Source organism: Sphaeramia orbicularis, chromosome 15, assembly GCF_902148855.1.
Source record: "Sphaeramia orbicularis chromosome 15, fSphaOr1.1, whole genome shotgun sequence".
NCBI lineage: Eukaryota > Metazoa > Chordata > Actinopteri > Kurtiformes > Apogonidae > Sphaeramia > Sphaeramia orbicularis.
The window spans coordinates 35764666-35782831 of NC_043971.1; the positions used below are offsets into that span (position 1 = coordinate 35764666).

General features: G+C 37.2%; 1 protein-coding gene across 3 annotated transcripts in view; it reads left to right on the forward strand.

Moving 5' to 3' along the window:
- Nucleotides 1–18166, forward strand: part of LOC115434336 (protocadherin-15-like) — a 348357-nt gene that overhangs the window by 267330 nt on the left and 62861 nt on the right. For all 3 annotated transcript variants that reach the window (XM_030156230.1, XM_030156229.1, XM_030156231.1), the window contains 3 exons: nucleotides 2711–2827; nucleotides 6998–7138; nucleotides 9359–9471. In XM_030156230.1, the coding sequence (XP_030012090.1) occupies nucleotides 2711–2827; nucleotides 6998–7138; nucleotides 9359–9471 (371 nt within the window). The remainder of the gene's footprint in view (nucleotides 1–2710; nucleotides 2828–6997; nucleotides 7139–9358; nucleotides 9472–18166) is intronic.

Consider the following 18166-nt stretch of genomic DNA (forward strand, 5'->3'; position numbering starts at 1 on the left):
GTATGAAGCTAAGGTATTCCTCAGAGGTATAAAAAAAAGGGCTTACTGAGTTTTCAATCACATTCAGCAAAGCTGGGGTTACCCTGTTAACAAGGATTCATTACTTGCTAGGCCCAAGCTATTGTAGAACTCTGCTATGTATTATTGACAGGGAGAAGGTTGTTAAAAGAAGTGGTGATGGTATTTCCTCCTCACTAGGTTCATGATTCACCGACAAAATCATTTTTCTCTCCTAAAGGAAGTATATATAACATATAGTGAGGAGATAAGATAAGAAGTCAATGTGCTCTATGTTTTTGTCTTAATGATGCGTGGTTGTGAGGTTGTTATACCCTAATGTTCCCTCAGAGTATTTTTTTTTCCATACATTTGTGGTTCTTTTTTGCTTGTTGTAGTTCAAGACAGAAAACACTTGAATATCTGCCAAATACATCATGATAAAATTAGACTTAAGGGCTATATCCTCCTGAGACCCAGCAATGCATTTTTGTCCTCTGTAGGGGACAAGAGTTTGACAGTTTTACTTAAAAAATTCTGTCCATTGCAAAGGACATTACATTAAAAAAATAAATAGATAAATAAATAAATAAATAAATAAATACATACATACATACATACATACATACATACATACATACATACATACATACATAAGAATAAAACTGTTGCATTATGCAGTTTCCAATCAAGACAATTGTTTAATGTAAAAAAAAAAGCTAAAAATTGTCTCTTTCCGGGTTCTCAGGAGGATATGTTGTATTTCTTCTTTCAATTTCTAAAAAAATACTTTAAAATATCATTACTGTTTAAAACAAAGAGCTATGAAGTTATGCCAAAGACACCAGTTTGTTTTATTACAATGATATGAACTGAATATATTTACCATGATGAACCATCGGATTTTTATGACCACTAGAGGGCGTAGTGAGTCACTCTGCTGTTCTCCCATTAAAAACTAACATCAAGGGGTCTTTGACCAAAGCTTCACAAAGTGCAGTGATGGGATAAGAACAGCTAAAAAACAACTTTTAGCATCAAAGAAAGTGACAAAGTGATAAAAGCTAAAAGCATTGTGGTTGTTTTCATAACTGGACACAGCTGTAAATTAAAAAGAATTGAATTTGTTTCTAAAATCACTGTTTCTTTTACAGAGCTGACTTTGATTATGAGGTTTACTAAGATACAATGTTATTATGTGATGTCATGTTCTCTAAGTTTGCTGTTTTTTTGTTTTGTTTTTTTTACTGTGATGCTTTCGGTCTAAAAACGAAGCTAAGCTAACACAGCTATAATGTAAACTGTCATCTGATGCAACACGCAAAAATTAGAAGACAGCAACTGACTTTCAGTTTTTTTGGAAGAAGAAGAAAACTTGATACCATAATACAGATGTGTGGGAACAATGAGCTTTATACTTTATTCAGTGAGTGATGAAGCCTGTATTTAGCAATACATAGCATGGTTTTGATTGATGGTTTTGACAGTCATCGGTGTGCTCTGTTATGCTAATTCCCCATGTTATACAGCAGTACTCCATATAACCCCTATCATCTCATAATCATATGTCATCAGCAGTCAGAGCAGATGCCAATGTTCCAACCACTCAGATGTCCTTGAGATGTACAGCTAAGCTCATATCATTTCAATGCATATTCCAACAGTTTCAAAGGCTTTTTATCTTTTCTGTTAAATACGTACATTGAAATGTCTTTGTAATGGACATCAGAGTCTTTAATCGTATTCGCAGAATACAGTAAGCTGATTTACTGTATTAAACTTGCCTCTTTGCCTGCCAGATAAGTATGTTAAGTAAGGAATGTTAAAGATCCCTTCCATTTATAGGTTATTTAAAAAAAAAAAAAATCACAGATATAGTTTAAGCCTGCTTTTTTTTTTCTCTCAAAGTACATTGAGCTCAGTAGAAATCATTACAATGATACCTCATTCCTGTACATATTGAATACATGCCATATATAAATACTGTCACTCATAAGATATTCTCCTATAACTCGATTTCAATTGTCAGGCTTCAGCTTTCCACATTACAGTTTTAAAAGTTAGACACTATGATTGGCTCCGGCTTCTGACGAACCCTCCTAAGCTCAGATTTTTTTGAGAGCGCAGCCCCCTACGACAGATAAATGTGAAACTTGCTCATCTTTCTGCACATTGAACCACAAACATTACAGTGAAGAAACAGAAAAAAAAATTGTCTCGTAGAAAAAAATCACCTGCAGTAATTTTTAAAAATACATTTAACTGCTGTGTATTTTAATATACACAAAATACTGTTCAGTTTTATTTTTATATCCAATGGTCCAATTACAATGAATGCATATTGTAGTGTTGACCCAGCTGTGATGCACAGTTTTACCGATATAGACAAAGCCTGTCACATGGTAAATTACAGAAGTGGGAACATTTTTCTGTAGCCACAAGACCCTGCAAGTTGTATTAACTGAAATCAAACAAACCAGCACCTCCAAAATCTGCTCTATTATCTTATTAGACTTTCATTTTGCACAATGCATCTGCAAAATAATAAGAAATCATAAACACATTTGAACCCCTCAGTGCCAAATCTTATCGCTCCAGCAATAAGTTAGCCTCTACCCATCCTGATGTTTCTGTGGTGGCTCTTAACCTATAGGAGAGTTGGTGCATATTTGGTACCGCACTGAGCAAATGATGTCTCTGTTTGTGTTTTTAGGACATGAACGACTTCTCCCCTGTCTTTACCCAAGACCTGTATAAGGGCCTGGTGGCACCCAACGCAGAGAAAGGAACAATCATCACTACTGTGTTTGCTGAAGACCAAGATCCACCAGTGAGTACTATATTCATGCCAATGTCATTTAACTCAACATGTATGTAATAGATAGATAGATAGACAGACAGACAGACAGACAGACAGACAGAAGAAAGAGCCAATATTTTCAAATTCGTTCTGTTGTGTTCACTTAAAAGAGATGAATGTTTTCATTGCCGATAAAAAAAAGAAAGTTAAAAGCATTCCTTATAGATTTTCACCTTACCTGCTGCATGTTGTTTTCAGAACATCAGCCAATTTCTGTCTTCCCTCTACATCAGCTTGAGTTTTTAAGGTTTTTTTAGACCTAGATGCTCTCATTAGAGCTGCGGTTCTCTGTGTTTTCATACTGCACCCCTAGTACTAATTGCACATGTTCTTGTTAAGCATCTTCAATTCTATGAGTCATCGCCCAGTTGCCTCAGACACCGCCATGCTTCCTCAGACTCTTTTACCTTGATACATCAGAGCAGGTTCTCCTGGGAGAGGAGCTCTGAAGAATTATTTTGGGGGAGGGCTCTGCAAACGAACGAATAAGGTTACACAATGCACTAGAGAAATTGTGACACCCTCTCGAGTCTAAAAATTGTATGAGGAAGAGTAGACAGCCCAGGAGAAATAGAAAATATTGTTTTACTTGGAGGATATATCACATGACTTTCATTAACTTGTATGGTGAAGTTATGTAAATACTTGATGAAGCGGTGATACAGTAAAGTTTAGTTTCACATCACCTACTCTGACTTACCATGTTTTATTGGCAGCGCTACCCACCTTAATATTTTAGAGCACCGAGGTGAGTCAGCACATTTATTGCTCTCTCGTTGTTTTGTTTTTGGTTGTGGTGAAGAGGCCTTGTTCATTGGGGCTTCACCTTACTACCCCTTTTGCTCTCATATATATTTTTCATTAAAAGAAAAAAAAGATTCTTATAGAAAGATCCATTTTACTCTTTCTGTGTCCTATTTCCTTGGCCTTTTCAGCTCATTTTGTGTAACATGAACTAACATGAAACGCTCGGAAGTGACTTAAGCTGATTTGCTATGTATTGTGTTTTTATTCTTTCTTAGCATCTTAGTCATTTCACTGTTGAACTTATTGCCCGGTTGCTGTTATATGGGTACTGACAGGTGAATGTGTATGTGGCTGTCATATGCTGCTATGAATGTTTTGCATTTGTTTGTTCCCTAATTGTTTGGATGTTCAATAAGTCAGGATAACTGTGAACTGAATTGCCCTTCAGGGATTATTAAAGTAGTCTGAATCTGAATCTTTTCTTTTTTTTGTTCTAATACAGGAATCTTTTACATATATCTTGATGCGTTCAGGGCTACACACGATGTAAGAAATAGCCGTCTATGGTCATAAGTGGTGAAGTGATTTGACAGACAGACAGATTAGATTTCCTACCAGGATCAGACTAACCCAGTCTCTTATTGACCCGGATTTGTGAGCACAAAGCATTTTATTGACAGGATGCCTGTCTTAAACACCTCTGTTTGGTGGAAAAGAGCTTTGGCTAGAGCTTGCTAAATACACACTAATGTTCTCACTCTTCCTCCTTTTCCATCTATGGTTCATGCACACACACAAAGAAATAAAGGACATTTTCATCAGGCTTGTAGCATAATGAAGAAATATGGACTATATATTTTATCTTGTTGAAACAGGACATTGAAAAAGCTCTAGCAACCATTTAACTCCTTATTTTAGTAGAAGCCTGATCATCATTTATTTATTTTATTTTATTTTATTTATTTTATTTGATATGGACATCACAAGTACATTAAGAGTTTCCCAAAGGACAGACCAGATGTTTTGCTTGGGTGTATGTAGCACATGTGCTAGTTTTCATCACCAGTCCGTAGATGGCTTTTCTAAGATGCAGAGCGTATCTATATGTAATATACTATAACATATAATCAATAATAAGAAATAAAACAAGCGATATACATGATCACAACAATAATAATAGATCATGGTGACACATTTCATGACAATGCTGTTAATTTTTTTTTTTTTTGCCAAAACTGAGGCTTGTCATACCTAATAAGAGATGACATTTTCTTACCCAGTCTTTCAGTCACTCAAGTAACATCCATCATTATTCCTTTCACAACCATGCCAGAAGAAGTGGTATTTGAGTGTTTACTCTGCATTGTTACCTGCTCTTGTGTTGAGGCATAATTCAGTGCTTCTAGTGTTTTTTTGTATATATAATTTCCTGTTTATTTCTATTACATTCTTAAACCGCCTCTTTAGTCCTAGCAATAAGCTGATTGTTTAATTATATTCTAGGTTTCATTGTAGACGTGTAGAGGTTGCTAAAGAGATTTCTTTGAACCTAAAGTTGTAATTAAGCCCAATTTTTGTTGCTTTTATGAAATGTTAATGACTGAGTGAGTTCTCTGCAGAGTAGGATATTAAACATGGATGATCTGTGAGATGAAAGCCAGATGTACAGCTTAGCAGGTAAACAGAGTAGATACCTGAAGTCATACGTATTTGGTGCCTATAACTTTTTAAAGACCACTGCCTGCTACATCAACAGCGTAAAGGGTAGGGCTGTGTATGGCATGCTGTGTTTCACGGTGACTCTTTTTGTTGCCTTCCTACCTTGAGTCTTGTATCTAAGGCAATAAGATGCTCCTAACCACTTAGGTTTGTTTGGCCTTGAATAGTTTGATTTAACCAACCATACTGACTTTGCTGTGGAGGTCTTTCCACTGAGGCTACTGCAGTAGGTTCCTGTGTGGCAGGTTCTTTGTTTGTTCATGTTCTTGTGGGGGATATTTTCCCATTACATGTTAAATAGTTTAAAGATCTTTCAGAGATGAAGCCCCTTTTTCCGGAGAATCTCCTTGGCTCAGATGGTTGTGCAACCTCAGAGATACATTTGTGTGAGGAAGCTTCCCAAAGGACGTGCTGCTGCTACATGACTTATCTTTCTGTCTAACCCAGGGTTTTACCCAGTCCTATGGGAATGGCATCAGTTCAGGCAAGGGAGCAGAGCTTTGAAATAATGGATTAAAAATCAGACTGTATTTGAGGTCCACAGGGAGCGAACTGGAATAAGATAAGCTATAGAGATGATTAGTAATCAAGAATCATGATTAATCATAATCATAGGGTCACATTAAAGTCCAGGTTCTGACTAATGAATATAAGTGTGTTGCTCTGGAGAGTGAAGGGGCGAGTGTATTTGAAAAGTTTTTTTAATTTTTAAATGAAAGGGAAGAGGTTTGAATCAGTGAATAACAGTGGGTTTATGTAAGACAGTGTGATGAAGGACAGACTAATGAGGGCTGTGACAAGTGCAACAGTTTGGATGAATAAAGGTATGAAGTGAGTTACTGTTTTAACAAGAGCCTGCTGACCCTTTTACAGATATTAGAGCCACTTTTCCTTTTTTAAACCACTCCTGCGTAATTCCATGATGTACAGGATGGGGAAGCAAAATTTATAATATTTTGGGGCAGGGATTGAAAGACAGTGTATGACCAATTAGTTTATTGAAAGTCATGAGAATTTATTTGCCACAAGAAAACTGACATAATAGAAAATGTTTTTATTCTATGTGTCCTCCTTCTTTCTCAATAACTGCCTTCACACGCTTCCTGAAACTTGCGCAAGTGTTCCTCAAATATTCGGGTGACAACTTCTCCCATTCTTCTTTAATAGTATCTTCCAGACTTTCTCGTAATAGTTTTGCTCATAGTCATTCTCTTCTTTACATTATAAACAGTCTTTATGGACACTCCAACTATTTTTGAAATCTCCTTTGGTGTGACGAGTGCATTCAGCAAATCACACACTCTTTGACGTTTGCTTTCCTGATTACTCATATGGGCAAAAGTTTCTGAAAAGGTATGGATAATAGTGTTAGGTATGATTATGACATCAATATATGTTTGGTTTCAAAACAATTGACGTAGTGCCTGCTGAGAAAAAACAACTAAATGTTCATTGTAAATTTTGCTTACCCACCCTGTAGATGTAATCACAAGCTACGTCATATAAAAGTAGTTCTGAATAAAATATCCCCAACTACAGCTTTACTGCTGTTTTTTTTTTGTTTTGTTCTTTTTTGACACACCTCCTCTCACATCATTGGATAATATATAAGGCAGTTTCTTGGTAAGTGGATTGTTGTTGGGTTGATGTTATTCTTCTTTCTCCTTCCTCCAGGGCACTCCGGCCAGTTTTGTCCGCTATAGAGTCGACCACACTAGGTCACCATACAGTGGGAGTATCTTTGACGTGGAAGAGTTAACAGGAAGGGTGGTCACGAAGGTCAACCTCAATGAGGAACCCAGTCTCACTTTTAAGGTGAGTCGGTCATGATGACAGTGGTGTTGGAGCTATTACTGGTAAAGTTTGTGTCACACAGGATATTAAAGGACAAAAGGGGAATTGTTCTCACTTTAGATCCAGTTTTTGCAAAAAAAGAAAAAAAATGGAGTTGGCTATTAATAAGAACATAATAAAGTATTTGTATATACAGTAGTAGCTGCAAAAACAGTAGTTTGTATGTTTTCGTCTTAATAAAACCGCAAAGCCTTTGTAATGGTCTAACAATGGTATGAACTTAGTTTGATGAACGTATTAAATAAATAATTCAGGCCATAAATATTAACAAGTACCTTATAAATGCTCATAGAAATATCTTACAATCAAATAATACATGCTATTGCTATTAAGACCTGTACATTTCTAGTAACAAATAATAACACTAGCGTCGTTGTAGGGATTAAAGATTAATGCTCATTACAAAGACATTAAACCATAAAGACCCAAATATCCACTAGGGCTGCAGCTATTGATTCTTTCTGAAGTTAAGCATTCTACTGACTATTTCAGCAATTAATAGAGTAATCAGATTTCATCATCAGGCCGTCATCGAAGCCGTCATCGCAACTCATTATTATAGACTACAACAAATGCATAGCCTATGTTCTAACCAGCACTGATGTGATTCTCAGTTAGCAATCACATTAAATCAGCTAATTTTAGGCCACTGTTGAGTGGAAGATGGGTATTTACCTTGTGCTGGCTTTGGATGTGTACTTACACACATTGCACAAGATTCTTTGTTTTTTTAAGTTTGAAGTGATCCCAAACTTTGGACATCTTTTGTCTTTTGCAGACAGTCTCCTCGCTCTCTTTCATAGCACCAACTTTTTGACTCTGAGTCGTGTGCGTCACTGTTTACAGTCCATGTAGAACCCCTTCCTGAAGGGAAAAGCAAGTGACTACTTAAATGAATACTCAAGGAAAAAAAAAAAATTATTTGAGGATTATTCGAAATACTCAAGTACTTGTTGCAGGTGTAATATTCAACGGTGACCAAAATCATCTACTGAACTAAACGGTTTAATACCTGTTGATCCACTAATCCTATCAATACTTGTAAATAATTGGTGTAAAATACAGTTTGTCATTTTTTCATGGCTATCAGATATGACCCATTTGGATGTTCAGAGGCTCCGTAGTGAACGTGGAAACACCGCCATCTTATACAACACTGATTCACCAGTAAAATCCATGGAGTTGGATAAATAACAGTGGATGGACACACTTGTTTTTATGTTCTGTTAGTGATATATTTTACTTAAAAAGTCATTTTTTCTTAAGTTTTTTGTTTTTGATACAATGACCTTCAAATGTAACGTTACCATGATGATTAAAGTATGTGATCAGTAAATTAAATATTATATTAAACAAATACCTGACTTTCACAGAAAAAATACAAAAGACAGAGGATAATATTTTGGTGAATGGTGATAAATCACCTAAGCAAGCTTAAATAGAGAAAAACTAATTTGGGAAAGGACACAAAAGTAGCACTGGGTCTTTATGGGTTAAACCCTTTTAAGAGCTCCGAGCACATGGTCTTGAAGTTTTGGTGCAGAATCTGCATTCACTAATATTCAGCACACTAAAAAAAATCCCTTTATACAAACAAAACCAACAACCTGTTATTCCATCCAATAATATTTACCCATTATTAGAATTTCTAAACTTTTCCAGTAATTTTACCAAGTACAGCTGTCCTTTTGTAGGGATGGGTTGTAAACAGTGCAGCAGCTGTTGTGGGATATTACTACCTATTGTTGCGCTGTCTCTGAAACTCCTGGTTTTTTCTTCGTCCAACTTCTGTCCTTTTTTTCCCCCATGTGATTCCCTTTTCTCTGCATCTTTAAACATTTTTCTGTTTATCCTTTTATTCTGCATGTCTTCCCTTCTCTGCCACTTCCCTGCCTCCCAAGGCTTCATTCTCTATAGTCTGTGAATGTAGATCAATACATTCATACTTGCTCTGTGGGAGCTTTGCAATCTGCTCGCCACATCTTATACTGCTAGTCTGTCTTCATTAGGATGCCAAACATGTCTACAAAAAATGCTTGGCAACCTCAAAAAGGAATTATTTGTGTAATAGATGTAGTGTTGTAAAATAATAATCTTTTGCTTGTATTGTGTGTGTGTATGTGTGTCGGGTGAATGTGTGCTCTATGTGCATGTGTGTACGCTCTGTCTTGCCCACTGCAGTTGTATGTAATAGCCTATGATGATGGGGAGCCGGTGAAGTCGAACAGTTCTGTGGTGGAGATCACTGTCCTTCAGCCTTCCCGCATCCCGATCTTCACCCAGGAAGAGTACAAGTAAGTCTGCTTGACACACTGTGAATGCAACTGCCTTAGCCCATAAATTCACACACCAAAGAGCAGCTCAGACTGTAGTCTCTAACAGGGTAGAAGACAGAGACGCAGAGAGAGATGGAGGGGGCTGCTAAATGTAATGGACAAAGGCATCTTAGCAGCTCCAAATTTACATTTTGTGGACACGTGTTCTGTTCACTACCTTGAATACTTTAATAAATGTTTAACCACATTGTAAATTAAAGATGCACCACCTTGAACCGCTGAAATGACCCACGCTTTATGCATTTATGACACAATAACAACGACACGTATCTGCACCATATTTTGTGCTTTAAGATGCTGTCGCTGCTCAGTAAGATGGCTCATATTCTCATACTGCATCTCCACATCTCCATCTTTGTCAAGCGTCTTTGCCTTTTTGGCATGACTGAGTAATGAGGTTTTTTGGTATTAATATGTATCAGAGCTTCAGGGTAGATACTGCTCATCAGCTTTTGTTTCTCTGTGAGGGCAAAGCGATCTGCCTCCTGACTTTATTAAATGGAACTTTTGACAAGATTAAATGTTCAGCATGTTTAACCAGCAGAGAGTGAGAATGAGACGGTGTAAGCTGTACTACTGTGGGGTGACGGTTCACACATATGCAACACCATGTTGAACTGACTCAGGACTGGGTAGAAGTCTTCTGTACTGATGTTGCTGTGACTCATGAGGAGGCTGAGGAATCATGTATAATTAAAAATAAACATGGATTATTAACACTCTAGCTGAAGCCACATTGAAAAATCTGCCATTATGAGTTAGTTCAGCTGTAACTGTTGTGGTGTAGTATGTTGCGCTGTTGTGGGTCTGAAGAGTCAAACCGTGAAGCTTTAGCTCCAGTGGCTAAGTTGTCTGGCACAATGCAATCCCAGTGAGCTTAAAGTAAAGCTTGTTTTAAGTGGATTGATTTACTAGCATGTATGCCAGTCACAATAGTGAATCTTGGCAGGCTACCTGCTGTAACAGAATTTGATATGCCTTTATGCGTTAGACGGGGAATATAAGTCGTGCCCAACCTGTCAACACATCACTACAAGGTGTGTGTCTGTGTTTTCTGTAGAGGTTTTGTCCATCTCGCTGTCTGTGTCTTTGAATGTGTGCCCGGTTAAATCTTTATAAGTGACTAAGTGTGTGTATTTATCTGTTCACAGAACTGTGTGTATATTGAATGCATTCTGTTGCTCTATTTTATCCCATGATTCATATTCATTCAGATGGAGACATTGGCAAAGCCTTTTGAAGGTTCATTGATTATACCACTTTGAGTTTTTTGTGTGTCTATGGGTGACAAGTACACAGTGAAGTTCAGTGCATTGGCACAGAGCACTGTAGGGTGTCGTGCATACAATGCTAACCATGCATAGTGGCTGACTGCTAAATGATGAGCCATGGAAGCATTAGCCAGGTGCTTGAGCCTCTCCTGCTGGACGCGGCTCTCTCCAGCCGAGAGCCTCCAATCTGCTCGCCTGACAATGAAGCGTCTCCTCATTCCTCGCCTCTCTATCTCTCCCCATCTCCCTCTCCCACAGGAACCTTCTGAACACAAATCACTCTCTAAACGTTCGCAGAAGATCTCGTCTGTCTCTATGAAGGTAGTTAGTTATAGTGGCAATCAGGTAAGGTATGCCTACAGCTCCAGAGCACACAATTAAAACAACTCTGCAGGGCTTTGCCCGACTTAATGATTTCTGCTCCTGCTTTATGGTTGGTCCCCTCCATCTGTCAGAGGGATATGAGAGGCTCCCAGTCATTGTTGGCTAAAACAAATGGCTCATATCATAGTTGCTACTGTAGCAGCATGTTCCCAGAATGTTGTGTTTAACAGATTGTAAGCAAAATGTCTTTTGTTGTTTCTTTAAAGACAGAGATATTACATTTACTATTTCAAATGGCTCTAATCAACTATTCAACTAGCATTATTATATCCAATCAGTATTTTTATGTATATACTAGAGCGTTGACCCGTGGGAAACCACGGGTCATATTAATACCGATATCTAAGGACAGAAGTTAGTAAATGCGTCATTCCTGATTTTAACTTCATTTCCCATCATGCAGCGCTTCCGGTCCACTGAACAATGTATCTCCCAAAATATTGGTCCTGTCAGCTTGCTGAGATATTTAATGTGGAGATGGGACTATTCCTCAACTGTAGGTAACAAACTGGCCTCCTAGATATGTAAAAATGTCTCAATTTCTCAAAATAGTGCAGATGCACACACATAAATGCTCTGAGACTTTCCAGTATTATATATATATATATATATATATATATATATATATATATATATATATATATATATATATATATATGTAAATAAAATTTCAATTGAACTGATTCAATCCAATGTGAAAGTTTGTTTCCAGGGAAAAGAATGTTGTCGAGAGTGGTAATGTTCAATCCTGCAAACCCCCCTGGCCAGTAGAAAACACTAGTGGATGTACAAAAAAGGTTGCCATGCCCCAGATTTATTCCATGTGAATCAAAAGAAGAGCTTAAAATTGCATGAATTTATGAGAAAAATACACCTCAAGATAGAGGATTATGTAGTTGCTTATCTCCTAGATATGTAAACAGATTTTACGGGCTAGGGTCATAGATAACCATGTGGTAACATAAAAATGCAGTTAGATAGGCAAGAAATAGACCAGACAATTTTGAATAGAATTAAATTCTTCATCATCTTGGTTTACTATTAATTAAAATTTCCAGATTGATAAAGTGTGTTACTTATTTTTTGTATTATTTTTGTAGACTGATGATCAAAAAAACGCATTAAAAATGTCAGCCTTAGATAAGTGAGCAGTGGTTAGAATAGCATGTAGCTTTGTATTCATTCCAGCCCTCTTTTTATTTCTTATTTAAACATATGAATTAATAATATCTCATATGCATGCACAAAAATACTGAGATGTGGACAGAAATTCAGGGAATAAACATTTCTTGGAGTCCCTATCATTAACTCAGTGTGAGAGGCTCTTTTATATGGAGCTCACGAACACAACCCTTTGGGGAAGTCTTTAGTGCTGGGCTCATGGGACAGGAATGAATATTTATTTTCCCCAGTGTGTGTGACTGGAGACTAGAAGGGGTAAACCACTATCTGAGATGGTCCAACTTTGTATGTGATTCTCCCTCCATGTACTGAGGCAACTTCACTGGTCCTGCATGGCAAACCTGCGGTCTGAGCAGTTTTCTGTGCTACTTGTCTCCCCCACAGCACTTCCTAAATCTACTCTAAATCGCATGAGACTTTTGCCTCGCCACTTCTGAGTATGTCATTTTGCACTCCTCCTCTCCTTCCACTGTTCCCCCTAGTCCCCCCCCACCCCACTTCCCCGGAGTTCGTCTTCTCAGCTTACATCTCTCTTTGTCAGTTTTTTTTCTCACTTTGTCTTCTCTTCGCTCTTTACAGTAGCCCTCCATTTTCTCCTCAGCAAGGGAATGAATTTGCATCTGTGCCTGCTTTTGTGTCCTGCCTTGTTCATTAAACAGACCTCGAAGTAAATTATTTTTTATCATGTCCTCTGTCTGTATAGTTTACTTACTCTTCTGTATGATTATATAGTGTTTTCTAGTGTTTTGTCACTTTTTAATTTCATTAACTGCTCGTGCAACATATTTTCCAAAGGTTACATTGTTTACTGATACAAGAGAAGTTAATTTGAGACCGAAATGTCACCCCATTATTTTCCTCATTTGAGCAGTTGTGTGTTCTTGCAAACAGCAGATGTGGCATACCTGTCATATTAATATGCCGCCTGGCAATCCTCAGAAAAGCACTACAACACAGGATTAACTGATGCTTTTACTTATACTGTTAGCACAATAAACAGTCATTGTCGAGTGTTACTGCAATCAACAACATATTGCCAGTATTCATGCTGCCAGCCACTTTAATTGCTTGATTACTACCAGAATGGTTAATTACTGTGTAAATATTTTTTTTTTACCACTGCATTCATTTGGACATGTAAACATTTGCTTCTCCCTGGTTTCAGAGTACACTAGACCTAGCTTGCTCTATAGGTGGGCCTTGGCCCTCATTCTGAGCGTTTTGCAAGTAAGTCCTTGGAAAAATAATTAATTCTGTTCAATGTCAGACTCATATCTTAACAGACGTATGTGAAAGCTGCGCAGTAATCTAGTCATTGTCCTGGTTGAGACAGCATTGGATTGAAATGTGACGGGCTAAGTTTACACGAAGTTCCTAAGCGAGATGTTAAAGCACAAATATATGAACCTGAGCATTGGCTTAGTCTATAGGCGGGTCTTGACCCTCATTCTTAGTGTTTTGCAAGTAAGTCCTTGTAAAAAAAAAAATTATTCCGTTCAATGTCAGACTCGTATCTTAACAGACGTTTGTGAAAGTCTTGAAGTAGTATAGTCATTGTCCTGGTCGAGGCAGCATTGGATTGAAATGTGAAGTTTACACAATGTTCTTAAGTGAGATGTTAAAGCACAAATATTTGAATTTGAGCATTTTACATATGGATTTATACAATGAAGATAGAAAGTAACTCTAGGGAAGTTGACATGAGAGAGCATGAAACCATAAAAAGTAAACTCAAACAGCATCAACACATGTGTAGGCCTGGCTTATTTATCTACAAAGACAGTTACAATGTTAATTTTATTCGGAATTAGCAGTTCCCACATGTATGTATCATTGAGGAATGTGCTTTGAGTGCAAAAATATGAGTGTATTTACTCTAAAAAAGCACTAATGCTGACTTTGTGTATGTATTTAGTACATTATTTTAAAATATATATATTTGCTTCATTTATATCCTGTAAAAGTGGGTCATAGCTTAAAGCTGCAGTGCATTTTTTTTTTTTTTTTTTTTTTCTTACCTTAGTGGGCAACAATCCCATAATTACCCTGTCAGCATATTGTTATTCAAGTAACCATGAGACTTCCGCATTAACTTCTTTCCTGTGTTTTGAGGTGCACAAAATCAAATCCGTGACACAGGTTTTTGGGTAATCACAGGTGTTATCTGGCAATTTCTGATAAGATTCTGTCAGACGCTTCCAGTTCTACTTGATCTTTCAACACAAAAGCTTAGAGTGAAGTCATTTTTCCATAACTGCATGAAATGGCAGGTTCATCTAAATGGATATTTCCTTTTGAATTGGTCCAAGAAGAGAAAGCTGTGGAAGAAATGTGTGTATTTTTCCTCTATGCATCAAATCTTCAATAACTGCCGGACTAGAGCACACCTTCAAAGTGTCTTTAAATGCAATACAGATGCAGTCTTCTTATCACACAGAAATAGTTGTGTCCCCAATACCTGAGTTGATGTTTCACCAATTCTTAGTGTGAACGTCAGCGATAACACCTCAAGCTGAATAAATTCTACCGCAGTGCTGTCGTCTCTAGTTTCTTGACCTGTGTAAATTTCCTGTAGATGTCTGACCACAGTGTTACCACTGATTTACTGTCGTCTGATTCAGAAATGTGCCTGTTCCTGAAGTACCCACTGATATCACACAGCACAAACATCAGTCACATGGGACACCATAACCTCGATGACCAACCAACAAATAATAAATTACTCTTTTTATAAAACAAAACAAAAAAAAAAAAAAACATAGCCCTTTCAGTGTTTTCTAGAGGATCTACAACTCGACTGTACCCTCTGACATGTGGGGGAAAAATAGCATTATCATTTTTAGAGAAAACAAATCCATCCATGTCGCATTTCCATTTCAGACAAGGCTGTAATTCTCACATAATTAGGCAGATGACATGCTTTCATGGCATACAGCTCTTTTATTGGCAGCCTTCTAGCAGCTGTTGTTTTGCCAGACATGTAGTCAAGTAAAACTGGTGTTTACAGCCTACTCACACACACTCATGCACTGACATTTTAAGGGTTATGCTCTTTTACACATCACAGCTAATGACAACCGTACCGTTAATCAATCCTGTGAATCTTCTGTCTATCTGTGCATCCATCCTCATGTTCATCTCTGTGACCTGTTTTCCCTTATTTCCTCTCTCCTTTGGTTCACAGTTAGAAGGTGTGGAGCTCATTCATACCTCTGAAAGGCACGATTGATTTTTTGCCGCAGGTTTGAATCTGCTGCTCTAAGCCTTGAACCTCTAAGCCCCAGGAGCGCACTGACCTTTCACTTGTCTCTGCTAAGTAGGCAGGCATCACTTGGCTGTCTAACAGACGCCAAGTCCCTCCTATTGCACACATCCTAAATATCAGCTAAAGGTCGATACTGAGAGCTCAGGAAGAGAAGCAGTGTAACCTACCATTAAGGGTTCACACCAACATTACAGAGTGTTACCAACCATACTACAATCCAATAATATAATACAGCAGTTTATTATCACAAATCATTTGGAAGTATAAGAAGTGGAATTATGGTTTACCGGAGGGCAAACATATTGGTCACTTCGTATGTCTGTCTGTTTGTCTGTCACATTTCAAGCATTATTGATATCAAACCATGACCAAATATACCATATTCTCTAGTCAACCTGATTAGTTTTTGCCAGTAGTTGCCAAAGTATAGCTGGGATATAGGCCAAAGTTCAGAAATGGACATTTTGCCATAACTTCCATCAAAATCATCGTATCAACTTAAAACTAAAGCTAAATTGTGCATTTTTCCATTCTGCGTCCAATAGGGTCAGTAAACTCAGTTTTCTGAAATTTCAAATGGCTGTAATATTGTCAATATTTGTCTGATCATACCAAAATTTAACATGCAACATCTCTGTGCAAGTCCCTTCTCATATGCCAAATTTCACAACTCGAGGTGGCGTGACTTCTGGTTGCTATGGTAATGTATGTAAAATTTGTTTATCGTTAATAACTTCCCATCTGTTTCTTGTAGCGATTTCAAACTAATGCCAAATTATTGGAATTTCAATTCTCTATCCATTACCTACGTCATTTGTCTTGCGTGTATATATACATTTTGAGTTACTGGCATCTGAATTGACCAGTTCATTTGCATATTCACGAAACGCTTCTATCTTGAAAACTAAGATGGATATCGACTAATTTTGTATTATCAACTTATAGGAAGTTGGTTATGGTCTTTCATTTGGTACAAATTTTGTTGACTTTCGATGACCTTGAAAGGTCAAACTCAAGTTCATGATTTTCAAAGTACCCAAGTTTTGACTGCAGCTCTTTCAATTTTGCAGATAGAGAAAAACGACTAGTATCAGATTATAAAGAATAAAAATACAGGCCAAGTTCAATTTCAAAGGCCTCCGGCAAATGCACAAGTTTCATTTGGTTCTTACTCCATAGCAGCATGTCTAAAAGGATCCCTAAAACCAATTTGTATCAGTAAAGACAAGAGCGTGCAGGTGTCTAATATGCAACCTCAGTCAACCAGAAGGATGATTGGTTATATATGTCCATGTGTATATACATATGAATGTAAGTGTTTTGCATATTTACAAGCTGTGTTGAAACCTGGCCATAACATGCAATTTATGAGCTCCGATCACAGGTGGACAGCTCTGTTCACACCTGGCATCTCCACATGCATTTTAACTGATCACTCATGATGGAATTGCACACTTCCCCATTCTGTATGGAAAATAAACAAGCTAAAATCGTCTAAAATATAGAGAAATGTTGTTTTTCCTGCAGGCATTTTGGATCCAGCACAAGCTGTCAGTTTTAACAGGCAGCCTTTGTAATGCTTCTTTGCAAATACATCACAGATAAAGAAACCGTGATGGATGAAACGATGTTTTGCTGTGTTTTTAGCTTTACTAGTTAACGATAAGTTGGTAGGAAAATAAAATAAATTAATTTCACTTCTCAAAGATTACTGGGAAATTTTAACAAAGAAATGTTTTGTTGCCTGGTATTCAGTATGTGAATTGACTTTGGAAATCAATATACACTACCAGTCAAAAGTTTGGATTCACTTTCTCATTTAAATGACATGAGATGGACCACAGATGGCCAACAAGTGCTCAGCATCATTGGAACTCCTTTAAGACTGTTGGAAAACATTTCAGGTGACTACCTCATGAAGCTCATGGAGAGAATGCCAAGAATGTGCAAAGCAGCAATAAAAACAAAATGTGGCTATTTTGAAGAATCTAAAATGTAAAACATTTTTGAGTAATGTCACACTTTTTTTAACTACATAATTCCACGTGTTCATTCATAGTTTTGATGCCTTTAGTGAGAATCTACAATGTAAATAGTCATGAAAATAAAGAAAAAACAGGTGTGTCCAAACTTTGACTGGTAGCATACATCAATCTGACAGTTTTGACCATTGCTCTTATTTTATTGATTCACTTTTCTGATTTAGTGGGGATCTTAAACCCAGGTTTAATCACTTTTCTTGCATCATAGTCTGTTCACGCAGTTTTCTTAGTTACTAGAGGTAAGGGTCAAAAATGTATTTTGAAGACCTAGACCATTGACATTTAGACTCTAAAATCTAATCAGCTCATTTTTGAAGTAGCACAGAGGCAGTTAACACTTGTGCCTCACAGCTCGAAGGTTCATGTTGAGTTTACCTGTTCTCTCTGCGGGGATGATAAAATTAATCAAATTTTACCCTTGAGTCCAAGTGAATGGTGACACCAATTTTTTTTTTTTTTTTTTTTTTTTTAAGTCAGGCATGACAACATACTGAATTTGACCTTTGAGA